The sequence below is a fragment of the Heteronotia binoei genome, chromosome 10 (assembly GCF_032191835.1).
Source record: "Heteronotia binoei isolate CCM8104 ecotype False Entrance Well chromosome 10, APGP_CSIRO_Hbin_v1, whole genome shotgun sequence".
Lineage (NCBI taxonomy): Eukaryota > Metazoa > Chordata > Lepidosauria > Squamata > Gekkonidae > Heteronotia > Heteronotia binoei.
In genome coordinates, this window is record NC_083232.1 from 93,680,825 (window position 1) to 93,694,447 (window position 13,623).

The 13,623-nt window shown below is 46.0% G+C and overlaps 1 protein-coding gene across 2 annotated transcripts in view; it reads right to left on the reverse strand.

The window, feature by feature from the left end:
• Window positions 1-13,193, reverse strand: part of DDC (dopa decarboxylase) — a 59,901-nt gene extending 46,708 nt beyond the window's left edge. Inside the window, exons 1-3 of one of the 2 annotated variants that reach the window (XM_060247784.1) lie at window positions 13,087-13,193; window positions 4,039-4,253; window positions 952-1,065 (exon numbers count right to left, since the gene is read on the reverse strand). In XM_060247784.1, the coding sequence (XP_060103767.1) occupies window positions 952-1,065; window positions 4,039-4,239 (315 nt within the window). In that variant the 5' untranslated portion in view covers window positions 4,240-4,253; window positions 13,087-13,193. Of the gene's footprint in view, window positions 1-951; window positions 1,066-4,038; window positions 4,254-12,130; window positions 12,216-13,086 lie in introns of those variants that run through there. The other variant, XM_060247783.1, reaches the window with a different exon arrangement.
• Window positions 13,194-13,623: the final 430 nt, after the last annotated feature.

The following is a 13,623-nucleotide window of genomic DNA, read 5'->3' on the forward strand; positions in this document are numbered from 1 at the left end:
AGCCCCAGCCAGCACGGCCAATGGCTGGGGCTGATGGGAGTTGTAGATAGAAAAACATCTGGAGAGCTACCGTTGGCCACCCCTGCCCTATGGGAATCTGTCCAGCAGACATTTCCCTCCCCTCCCCCTGCTTTCTGATGACCCTGAAGTGGGGGGAGGGCCTCCAAACCGGGGGATCCCCTGCCCCCACCTGGGGATTGGTAAATAGGCAACACCTGTGTTCCAGAATCTTACTCATAAGGAGTTGTTTTTAAAAAAAAAAGTCTTATTTATCATAAAGAACTATTACTCAACCTTAGTATCTGTTCAGTCAATATCATTTTTTATATTTTCATAAAAGGAATAACACCCAATCTTAATACAAATATAATGTTTTAAACATGAAAGAATACCATAAACATAAAGAGAACGCTGAAAAGTCCGACAAGGCAAAAAGCCTGCAATGAGATTCTCGCTTGCTACGTAGACCTCTTATTTCATCTGTTAACGTTGCTATGAAATTTAAAATTAAGATCGGGTTTTATTCCCTTTATAAAATTCTTTCCCGCTATATGAGCGCATAAAAGGATATATAAAAATATAAAAAATAATATTGACTGAACGGATATTAAGGTAGAATAATAATTCTTTATGATAAATAAGAGTGGGTTTTAAAAAAAAAAAACTCCTTGTGAGTAAGATTCTGGAACACAGGTGTCTCCTATTTACCAACCTCTTACTGTGTTCATCCCGTGTGGTTGAGCTACCCCCCTGGGGATTGGCACCCCTAACACACACCCCAAAAGCCTCCCAGCTCCTGGTCTGCAGGTGTATCCTCTTTACTAGAAATTTAATTTCCATTTTTTTTTAAATGTGCCCTGCCTCTAGCTTGCCCCAGCCTGCAGCAGACAGTTCTCAAAGAGTTCCTTGCCTGGCTCCGTCTTCACTACTGTCGGCCGAGCAGGAACTTACCCAAGTAAACCCTATGCATCCGATGCCCCCTGACAGCATGTCCGCCAGAAGAGCTGGGAAAGAGCTAGCCGTCGGGAAGTAAGCAAAGAAGTAGGGGCTGTGCCAGTGGGTCACCTGCCGGGAGGAAGAAAAGGGACCGCCCATGAGCATCCAGAAGCTCCACGTTCGGCAGAGCAAAAAGAATATCAAACCAGAAAACTACGAAACACACTTAATGGCTGCCGCCTCCGGCTTAGGAGATTCCGGCTGATTTGGTGGTGGCGCCTGAGATCTGGAGAGGTGATGGGCCCCTGCGCGGATGCGATGCCATAAACCCGATGTTCCCTCTAAGCCGCAGGCTTGTGAGCAAGAACATTCTACTTTGGGAGCGACTAGCATGCATTATAGTGCTCTGGGGTCCTCCCTCCTGAGCTAAGACAAAAGGTGTGAGCCTGAGGCTAAACATCTGTGAGCTAGCTCACGCTAACTCAGAGAGAACACTTTTAACAACCACTACGCAAGGCCTGAAGTTCTCCTGGAAACTTCTCTCTAGATTACAGAGATCAGTTCCCCTAAAGGAAATGGCAGCTTTGGGGGGCATCACCTTCTTGCCATGTTCCCTGCCAAAACTCATCCCCTCCAGCCCAGCTTCACTCCCAAACCTCCAGGCATCGCCCAAGCCGCATTTGGCAACCTTACACCAACAATGTCTGTCAGCGCCTGAATGCATACATTAAGTAACCTAGAACAGGGGAGGGATGGTGGCTCAGTGGTAGAGCATCTGCTTGGGAAGCAGAAGGTCCTAGGTTCAATCCCCGGCATCTCCAAAAAAGGGTCCAGGCAAATAGGTGTGAAAAACCTCAGCTTGAGATCCTGGAGAGCCGCTGCCAGTCTGAGAAGACAATACTGACTTTGATGGACCAAGGGTCCGATTCAGTATAAGGCAGCTTCATATGTTCAACAGACCCCTCAAACCAGGGCTTTTTTTGTAGCAGGAACGCCTTTGCGTATTAGGCCACCCCTCCCTGATGTAGCCAATCCTCCAAGAGCTTAGTACAGGGCCTACTGTAAGCTCCAGGAGGACTGGCTACATCAGGGAGGTGTGGCCAAATATGCAAAGGAGTTCCTGCTACAAAAATAAGTCCTGTCTCAAGCACCCAGCATGTTGAAAGTAACGTCATTTTGTTGGCTGTTATTTCTCCCAGACCCAACCATCGAATGAAATAAAATGCCTTGCAGTTCTCAAAGGTCTCTAATTAATCCTTTGTCCATCTGTAACAGAGGCCATTCACACGGCAGCGGTCTCAGTTCTGAGACAAACTCAAATGGGCCCAGAGCAGATGGATCGTCCGAGTGCTGCTGTTCTGCTACCACCCACTTGATCAGTTTGCCCCCAAACCACAAATTAGAAAACAGCCAATGATAGGTTTGATCATTTTTTAGCAAGAGGTGGCTCTTTTGACAGTCTAATTAGAAAGAAAAACAACCTTTCTCTCTGCGTCAGTAATTGATAAGCCTTAGCGATAGAACTGACCTGAACGGAAAGTTGCACATCTTTCTTTTAAAAAATAAATTACATGTGAAAGTGATACCAGTCACCGACAGTGTTCCCTCCAAGTTGAGTTAGTGTGAGCTAGCTCACAGTTTTTTAGCCTCCGGCTTACACATTTTTGTCTTCGCTCAGGAAGGAGGGTCCCAGAGCAAACGGATTTATGTAGCAGCCAAATCGCTCGCTCACAACTTTAATGCTGGTAGCTCACGAAACAGAATTTTTGCTCACAAGACTCAGCTTAAGCACATAAAAACATAAGAGAAGCCCTGTTGGATCAGGCCAATGGCCCATCCAGTCCAACACTCTGTGTCATACAGTGGCCAATATATGTGTGTATATACACACACACACATATATATACTGTGGCTTAGAGGGAACCTTAATATTCTGAGAAAAATCTGCCCCAAGACATTAAAGAGACATATCTGAAAAATTCCTGTTGAAGCCTACAGTGTAAAACATCTTGCTCAGATTACGACTAACAATATTTGAGGTCCATTAGGTTCTTTTGAGGGACTGGGATGGCCTCAGGTCTGCAAACATGACTTCCAGGGGTGAAATTCTAGCAGGAGCTCCTTTGCATATTAGGCCACACACCCCTGATGTAGCCAATCCTTGAGGAGCTTACAAGGCTCTTTTTTGTAAGCTCTTGGAGGATTGGCTACATCAGTGGGGTGTGGCCTAATATGCAAAGGAGCTCCTGCTAGAATTCCACCCCTGCTGTCTTTCATGTGCAAAGGGAAGAAACCCAGGGAAAGTCTATGGAGAACCAGAGGCTCTGACCACAGATGGACCCTTATGATTAGCAATGGCATTACTGATAAGTCAGAAGCAGGGGGGGAAGTGCTTGATTAATCCTATACTTAAGCAGAGGATTAATCACATTAAATTGCCACCCTGCTAGGCTATTTGCTTGATGAAAGGAAGAGAAAGAGCGTATTGCAAAGAAAGCTGATGGCCCAATTATCTTTATACTGGTGAGCCTCTGATTCTAGTCCGTTGCAGGTGGCGCTTCCTGGGTATGGACTCACGAGGGGTTAAAAAAAAAAGGTAAAGTTAACCCGCTGTGCAAGCACCAGTCGTTTCCGACTCTGGGGTGACGTCGTTTTCACAACGTTTTCACGGCATACTTTTTTATGGGGTGGTTTGCCATCGCCTTCCCCAGTCATCTACACGTTCTCCCCAGCAAGCTGGGTACTCATTTTACTGACCTCAGAAGGATGGAAGGCTGAGTCAACCTGGAGCCGGCTACCTGAACCCAGCTTCCGCTGGGATCGAACTCAAGCCATGAGTAGAGGGCTCCAACAGCAGTACTTCAGCTTTACCACTCTGCGCCACGGGGCTCTTTCACGAGGGATATCCAAGCCCAAATATTTAACCAGTACACTGAACTCTTCAGCCTAAAATCCCAAAATGTCAGGGGGTTCTTTGCTGGATTCCGTACGCAATGGGTGTTTGTACAAATATGAGAATAGGATTAGCTACGGTATTCCCTTGTGGTCAAATCATTGCTGATAAGAATTACATATTCTTCAAAGCTCGTTTCTTGTTCTTACCCCTGGCATGATGACCCTTTCAACGTCTTGGAGGATGTCTTCAAATCTCTCAGGTTCTTCAGGAGCCGATTCTGGGATGAGGGGCCTCAAATAGCCTGGTTCCACATCCGGATACACCTGCCTCTTTTCTATGCGCTCGAGGTAATTTGCGATATAATCCACCATCTCTTTTCCTCTTTTTCGGAACTCGGCGGTATCCATATCCAGATTTCAGACTGACCGAGAAGAAAGATGCGGTTTTGGGGGCAGGGGGGGGGGGGGAAGCATTTGAAAACTGGTCTATTTTCCTCACAAACAAAACCTGAGGTACACCAGTAAGTGAGGGGAAAGACCTCTGCCTGAAAACCTGGAGAGCTATTGCTTGATGTACAGTAAGACCTTAAGAACATAAGAGAAGCCATGTTGGATCAGGCCAATGGCCCATCCAGTCCAACACTCTTGTGGCACACAGTGGCCAAAAAACCCAGGTGCCATCAGGAAGTCCACCAGGGGGGCCAGGACACTAGAAGCCCTCCCACTGTGCCCCCCCAGCACCAAGAATACAGAGCATCTCTGCCCCACACAGAGAGTTCCATCTATAAGAACATAAGAGAAGCCATGTTGGATCAGGCCAATGGCCCATCCAGTCCAACACTCTTGTGGCACACAGTGGCCAAAAAACCCAGGTGCCATCAGGAGGTCCACCAGGGGGCCAGGACACTAGAAGCCCTCCCATTGTGCCCCCCCCAGAACCAAGAATACAGAGCATCACTGCCCCAGAAAGAGAGTTCCGACAATACGCTGTGACTAAGAGCCACTGATGGACCAATAAGCACTGATGGACCTTGATGGACCAATAAGCTGCCAATAATTCTATGGGAGTGGGAGGGGCTGTGACTCAGCAGGAGAGCATCTGCGTACCGTGCAGAAGGTCCCACATTCAGCATTTCCAGTTGAAAGGAAAGTAGGCGATGCCAAAATTTCTCCCTGAAACCCTGGAGAGCTGCTGTGAGTTTGAGTAGACTATATCGACTTCAACAGACCAATGGTTTGGTGTAGTGGTTAAGTGCGCCGGTGATGTAGAGCCAGTTTGACGCAGTGGTTAAGTGTGTGAGCTCTTATCTGGGAGAACTGGGCTTGATTCCCACTCCTCCACTTGCAGCTGCTGGAATGGCCTTGGGTCAGCCATAGCTCTTGTAGGAGTTGTCCTTGGAAGGACAGCTTCTGTGAGAGCTCTCTCAGCCCCTCCCACCTCACAGGGTGTCTGTTGTGGGGGAGGAAAGTAAAGGAGATTGTGAGGCACTCTGAGATTCTGGGATTCAGAGTATAGGGTGGGATATAAAGCTCAGTGGTAGAGCATCTGCTTGGTAAGCAGAAGGTCCCAGGTTCAATCCCCGGCATCTCCAAAAAAGGATCCAGGCAAAATGGTGTGAAAAACCTCAGCTTGAGACCCTGGAGAGCCACTGCCAGTCTGAGAAGACAATACTGACTTTGATGGACCAAAGGTCTGATTCAGTATAAGGCAGCTTCATATGTTCATATGTTCAATATCTTCTTCTTCAATATAAGGAAGCTTCATGTGTGTTAATGTGTACGTTCAATTCTAAGGACTGCAATTGCAGTGCACCTCAAAGATATATCCAGGTGGGCAGCCGTGTCTGAACTTCAAGAACAGAATGGAGAGGGAAATTGCTGAATTACAAATTATTATGAAACTTGGAACAAACACCTCCCCAGGACTGAACAGGGATATTGGTTTTTTATCTTATTGCACATGCTAAACCCACTTTCACTAAGTATGGCTATATATCCACAATATTCCAGTGTATTCTCTTTTAGGATGGTGTATCAGAATAATGTTTTTGTATTGACATACTCAAACAAGGGATATTGGCTGTTTATCTCATTACATATCTTCCATCTTCCACTATATTTTGATATATATATTTTTCTAATGGCAAACAAGAATGATGTATATATTTACGTATGTTACATGTTAAAAGGTATATTAGTTGGGCAGGAAAAACTTCTGGGAAAGAAATGCTGTCTCATTTTGACCCAGGCTTATTAGCAATAGAATAATTAACAGACATCCTCACATTCTGACATGTTACTGTTTTATTGGTTTCCCACGCTAATGCAACCCAGATCAAAGGTTTTCTGAATTTAAGTTTACTGTTCGGCTACTGGATTTTACCTTTGTACCACTTTGCATTCTAAACCCCATCAGCTATAGCGTACCTCTTTCCTCTTCTGAAGAAGTCTGCATGCACACGAAAGCTTACATTCTGAATCAAAGTTTGTTGGTCTTAAAGATGCTACTGGACTCCTGCTTTGTTCTCAAAGACATATGTACAGGGGTACATGTGAGAGCCAGTTTGGCGTAGTGGTTAAGTGCGCGGACTCTTATCTGGGAGAACCGGGTTTGATTCCCCGCTCCTTCACTTGCACCTGCTGGAATGGCCTTGGGTCAGCCATAGTTCTCACAGGAGTTGTCCTTGAAAGGGCAGCTGTTGTGAGAGCCCTCTCAGCCTCACCCACCTCACAGGGTGTCTGTTGTGGGGGGAGAAGATATAGGAGATTGTGAGCCACTCTGATTCAGAGAGACAGGTGGGGTATAAATCTGCAATTCTTCTTCTTCTTCTTCTTCTTCTTCTTCTTCTTCTTCTTCTTCTTCTTCTTCTTCTTCTTCTTCTTCTTCTCCTCCTCCTCCTCCTCCTCCTCCTCATAACTGGATCCTACTCCAGCTACATACAGGGATCACCCTGGTGGAACATGGGAGGATGAGTCCTCTCTGGAGGAAGACTCTGGATTGTGTCTTTCGAGAAGGGACCTGAGAATCCCTGCTGTTGCTTCTTGTGGGGCCTGGGACCTGCCTCCCACCCGGTGTCCAGGACAAAGGGTCTGCCGTCCTGCAGCAATCTGCTTATCTGGATTGGAGGATCTGAGCTCAATTAGATGGACTTCGGAGAAAGCCTGCTTAGGGCAGCTTTCTAATCACCTGTTCTTCTTCAGCTGAAAACAAGTGGAAACAGAACTGGGTCTTCCTTGCACATTGGATGGCAGGGCCGATCAATTTCAACATGGCACCTTTCGAGTTATAGAGGGAACAGAAGAAGAGAAAACCCCACAGAGTCCCAAGACTGCTCTTCTAAGTTAGAGGGGAGAAAGGAAAATGATGCATTTAGGTTACTCCTAGTGGTGAGATTGTGGTTGCTGTTGCTATGCACTTTTTTTTCTTGTCATCAAATCACAGCTGATTTGTGGAAACCCTGTAGGGCAGGGGTGTCGAACTCATTTGTTCTGAGGGCCAGATCTGACATAAATGAGACCTTGTTGGGCCGGGCCGTGGGGGTACCTATTTAAGATCAGGTAGCAGAGATATCAACTTTTTAAAGGACACAGACAAAACACGATTAAAGATTTTTTTAAAACCTTCAAATAAAACATGCTTAAAACATTAGCACATGTTGGTCTTAAAGGTGCTTTCTTTGTGCTTCTCCCATGGGATCCAGGGGACTGGGCAAAGGAAGCTCCAGCTCTTTCCTGCCTTCCCCAGGGGACTGGGGAGGGGGAGCCACAGCCTATAGAAGGAAGACAGGCTTGGCTCAGTAACTCCTGTGTGATTGAGCAAGCCTTGTAAAGCAAGCTGAGCTGCGGAAGGAAGCAAGAGAGAGGGAGAAGGAAGCAGATGACAGCCAGTTGCTTGGGGACCTGACGGAAGCCCTCCAAGGGCCTGATTTGGCCCCCAGGCTACATGTTTGACCCCCCTACGTAGAGTTTTCAAGGCAAGAGACAATCAGAAGAAGAAGATTATATTGGATTTATATCCCGCCCTTCACTCGAATCTTAGAGACTCAGAGCGGCTCACAGTCTCCTTTATCTTCCTCCCCCACAACAGACACCCTGTGAGGTGGGTGGGGCTGAGAGAGCTCTCACAGTAGCTGCCCTTTCAAGGACAACCTCTGCGAGAGCTATGACTGACCCAAGGCCATTCCAGCAGCTGCAAGTGGAGGAGTGGGGCATCCAACCCGGTTCTTCCAGACAAGAATCCACGCACTTAACCACGACACCAGACCGGCTGGTTTGCCACGGCCTGCCTCTGCAAAGGGACACAGGGTTTCTTTGGTGGTCTCCGATCCAAGTATCAATCAGGGCCGACCCTGTTTAGCTTCCAGGATGTGGCAAAACTGGGCTGGCCTGGGCCATCCAAGACTGGGCAATAGTTCATTATGGATATGGAAAAACATTGCTGTATACATGCAAATGTGGGAAAGGAAACTGTTTGCTCAAGACAACATTATCAGAAGAGGGCAAACATATCATCAATATTGGAGCAAGGTTAAACCAGAGGAAAGTGGTTTAACGTATGACATTCTATGCTGTATACGAATGGATATATAAATATTACAGCATCACATCAATGTTAAATTGGAATCTGAGAACCAGCAATGGTATATTGGGTAGGAGGAATATCTAGTTGAGCTTTTCTACCATGCCACAGGAGGTGGTGGCAGCTGCAAGCATAGATGGCTTCAAGAGGGGATTGGATCAACATCTGGAGCAGAGGTCCATCAGTGGCTATTAGCCACTAGGTATAGATGGAACTCTCTGTCTGGGGCGGTGATGCTCTGTATTCTTGGTGCTTTGGGAGGGGCAACAGAGTGAGGACTTCTAGTGTCCTGGCCCCACTGATGGACCTCCTGATGGCACCTGGGTTTTTTAGCCACTGTGACACAGAGTTGGATGGGCCATTGGCCTGATCCAACATGAGCGTCTCTTATGTTCTAATGTTTATGTGTATGTGTGTGTGTTTGTGCGCACACATAGGGGCAGGCGCACGCAGATCTTAAATAGTCTGAAGTCCTCGATCGTATTTTTTCTTTTTTATTCAAGCCTTTTAAAAATAATTCAAAGGCTCCCATTCTCTTTGTCGCCCTGCTGCAGAACAGCACTAGCATATGAAGCCATGCACCTTTGGACTGAGATTTTTTTTTTAAAGTAGTTCCCTGTGCAAGCACCAGTCTTTTCGACTCTGGGGTGATGTTGCATCACGATGTTTTCACAGCAGACTTTTTTTTACGGGGTGGTTTGCTATTGCCTTCCCAGTCATCTCCACTTTCCCCCCAGTAAGCTGGGTCCTCATTTTACCAACCTCGGAAGGATGGAAGGCTGAGTCAACCTTGAGTTGGCTACCTGAACCCAGCTTCTGCTGGGATCGAACTCAGGTCATGAGCAGACAGCTCAAACTGCAGTACTGCAGCTTTACTACTCTGTGCCACGGGACTGGGATAAGCCTGTATTAATATGTTATCCTAGTGCTTGATCCCAGAGAAGAGTTCGCGCAATTAAGCACTATACCAAACTGGCTCTCTACACCAAACTGGTTCTCAAAGTAACCCAAAGTAAGTGTACGTATTCAGGCGGGCAGCTGTGTCGCTCTGAAGCAACAAAACAAAGTTTGAGTCCAGTGGCACCTTGAAGAACAGCAATGTTTAATTCTGGGTATAAGCTTTTGTGTGCACACAAAAAGCTTATCCCCAGAATTAAACAGTCACCATTGGACTTCATCTTTGTTCCAAATGTACATACAAATACATCAAGGTGGACCTCCTCAGCCTCCGTCATAGAGAGGCTTAGCCAGGCTGTCTGGCAGCCAAACTCCCATCATTACAGCTAGCTAGAAATGTTTCTAAAATATCAGTTCAACCCAAGGTATTATTAGCACTCATCTTCAACACCCACTCCTATGCTAGAGAAACGAATGTTCCACAAAAGCTGGAAGTCGTAAGCTAGATGTGGTAAACTGTCTCTTGGGGCATATCTTTTTTTTCCTTTTTCTGGCCATTGTTAAGTATGGAATCTATCTGCACCTTAAAAGAACTATGCAAATGCTCGAATAAGATAACAACAACAACATAAGAATTAAAAATTAAGACCATGTTACAATTAAAGTTAAACACTTGTTAAGAGTTTCACTGATGGTGCTAGCAAAGATTGAAGCACATCAACATTTTACTTTGGAAACAATTTAAAGTGCAAAGATCAACTGGAACGAAAGGTCTTAGCAGTATGGGGGGAAATCTTATATGAACATATACATATGAAGCTGCCTTATACTGAATCAGACCCTCGGTTCATCAAAGTCAGTATTGTCTACTCAGACTGGCAGCGGCTCTCCAGGGTCTCAAGCTGAGGTTTTTCACGCCTACTTGCCTGGACCCTTTTTAGTTGGAGATGCCAGGGATTGAACCTGGAACCTTCTGCTCACCAAGCAGATGCTCTACCACTGAGCCACCATCCCTCCCCAAATATATATACTATTTCATCTAGCAGAATTAACTTGTCAAGTAATATGGAAGACTGTTTATGAGGCCATCGATCTCCAGTATAGGGCGCAAAGGAAATAGGCACTTGATTAATGTTAATTTGAAAGAAAACTTTTAAAGCCCTTAACACTGTAGACTCTGTGTATATATATAAATTTTTTATTTATACCCCGCCCTCCCTGCCGAGGCAGGCTCAGGGCAGCTTACAGGACATGGTATAAGCCATGTTATAACAAGCCATGTTATATATATGTAAAGAGATACAGGATAACCTTTAGGGATGCTTGGTATATATATATTCTGGACTTTCCATACTGGAAAAGCAAGTTTAGAAATAATTAAGAAGTGACAGGTCTATTCTCCAACTCCAAGTTTGTACTTCGGGAGTATTTATGGCTACCTTATACTGAATCAGACCCTCGGTCCATCAAAGTCAGTATTGTCTACTCAGACTGGGGAAGGACGGTGGCTCAGTGGTAGAGCATCTGCTTGGGAAGCAGAAGGTCCCAGGTTCAATCCCCGGCATCTCCAAAAAAGGGTCCAGGCAAATAGGTGTGAAAAACCTCAGCTTGAGACCCTGGAGAGCCGCTGCCAGTCTGAGAAGAAAATACTGACTTTGATGGACCGAGGGTCTGATTCAGTATAAGGCAGCTTCATATGTTCATATGTACCTTGAACGAACAGGATCATCACTGACAACACTTAACACACACAATTACATGCTTACAATCAACATCAGCTCTAAATATTGCCTCTTATTGAAGATTTGAGACACCGGCAAAATGTTTCTGAAACGGTGGCACTTCTGACTACAGCATTATAGTACAGGAAAGGAAAAAGAAAAACTACATTTATTTTAAATGGATCATATTATGCATTGGCATAGCAAATTGCAAGACAATATGAAATCATATAATGACACTTAGCGTATAGTCATTTTGCATTCCGATAATAAAAATATATTCCAAAGGAAGATGGCTTTTCGTACTCAGCAAAATTATACCCTTCTAGACTTATTTTAATGTAAATGGTTTTATTGTATTCGACTGTGTACTGTGAGCTGCCCTGAACCTGCTTTGGCTGGGAGGGCAGAATATAAATCCAATAAACTAAACTAAATTATTGACTTCAGTGATCTCACAAGGGTGTAATTCTGCTTCGGATGACACTGCAGGTTTGGCTGGATCAGACCTTGAATTAATGCTAATTAAAGTAGCTAAATCTTTAGCGTTTTCCTGTGCCATTTTAACAGATTTTATTATGAAACATATATTCTGCTTCCATTTCTATAGGGTAGGTCTTTTAGGTCCTCCTATACATGAATAAACAGGAGATTTTATTATTGGAGCCTCAACAGATCATTCCACATCTGTTTTTTTAAACTCTGTCCTTAATTTCCAGGGCTGGGGCAAACAGATCAACAGTATGTTGGTTTTCGTGTACAAACGCTTTGCCCGTATATAGCCGGCACTGCTATCCAGGTCTCCCAAAGAATACACCAAAGTTGTGCCTTGTTTTAGAAAAACTTTCATACAATGTATATAGAACTAGAAGGTTTCGGGTTCATTTTGGCCCATTCTGCCTCTTCAAACATGCAATTGCAAATATATTAAAGGACACAAAGAAGGAGGCCCAGACTAAAAATTATGATAAGCTCGACTAGGAATTTCACCACCTGCCTGAATGAGTCAGTAAAGTTCTAGGACAGCATAAAAAAACGGTTGCATTAGCTCAGCCTTTCTAGGATCACAACACAGGGAACACAGAAGACTTCTCTTACTCACTGCTGTCCAGATGCCTTCCCCTCTCTCTCTGTCTCTCTCTCTGTCTTTTCCCCTTCTCTTGCTTTCTTTGTGGCAGTTACAAAGCACAGAAAATGCAATTGCCGTCCATATAAAGAGTAGCCACTTCCCGGCAGCCAATCAGAGGACGGGGGCTTTGCCTTTTAACAGTCTGCACGTCACGCTTCCCCTCTCCATTCACACACACACACAGAGTTTTTAAATATACCTCGAAAGAAAGCACAGTTCTGCTCTCTTCCTAAAACCCCCTATCTGAAAAAAAAAAGCCGAATATTTACTCTCAGCTCAGCGCAGTCTTTGTCCTCGATCTATCAACAGCCTCCGAAACACATTTTTATTTTACACCTCACCATTAGAGGAGTAATTGATAGCACCAGTGACTGCAGGCCTGAGAGCGGCTTGAGAGGGTGTGCGGCGTCTGTGCGCTTTGCCGGGTACACGTCAGTATCAGCGTATACAGGATCCATGTGAGTTCCCTCACGTGCAGAGCTCTGCTAGAGTAGCTTTCCTTTTTTCTGAAGGGGCTGCATACACATGGAAACTGACAGCAGCCGCCCCTACGAACAGAGCCGGATTAACAATTAGGCCAAGTAGGTACTGGCCTAGGGGCCCCGGGCCAGCTTTCCCCCCTGGTTTCTCCCCCTGCTTGCAGCCCTCCCAGCCTGCACAAGCAGCCAGCAACTGAGCTGCTCTTTGCCCAACTTGCCTGGCGCGGCTGCTGCTGGCGTTGTTGCCAAGTTTACCTCTCTCTGCCTCTTCCCTGCAGTTTAGTAAAAGGGGCTTCTGAGAAGGTGCCTGCAGGCTGCAGCGGGGACCGTGGGCGGTGGAACGGGCGCTCAGACGGAGATAATTCGTGAGGGGGCCCCCAAGATTTCAACTGCCAGGGTTTAATCTGGCACTGCCTAAGAAGCAAGCAGGTCATTCAAGCCTTTCCTCACCTTTGTAAACTTAATTTCCTCTCAGGGGTCTTCGAAGGCCAGTGTGTTTCCTGCTGTCTGTGGGAACGTGGGTGTGTGTGGGGCGGGGGGGGGGGGAGAGAATGCCTGCAGCAATTACCTCAAGGCTGGTTTAAGCACGCTTATCAGTCCTCTACCTCAGATGGTACTTTGAGCCCAAAGATTGCTATCACTGTTGTGAGAGGGAAAATATGGAGAAACAGAGCGAGGGATGAAGCGTCGGACTTGGACTGGGGAGATCGGGCTTCCGTCTCTGCTGGGTCTGTACAGGTAGGGGCTGCCAGACACCTCCCCACCCCCAGTGAAGGAGGGGGGGTCCCTCAGTGCCAGGCCCCACCTCCCTGCTACCCATCAGATGGTTGCCCCCCGAAAAGAGGGGGAAATCCTCTCAGGTGCAATGATGTGTCTGTGTGCATCCCATGTGACCCGGAAGTGACACAATCACTTCTGAGATGTGGAGGCGATGCTCTGGTATTTGGATAAAAGAACTCTATCATAGAAGTGACCAGGGGTGGAATT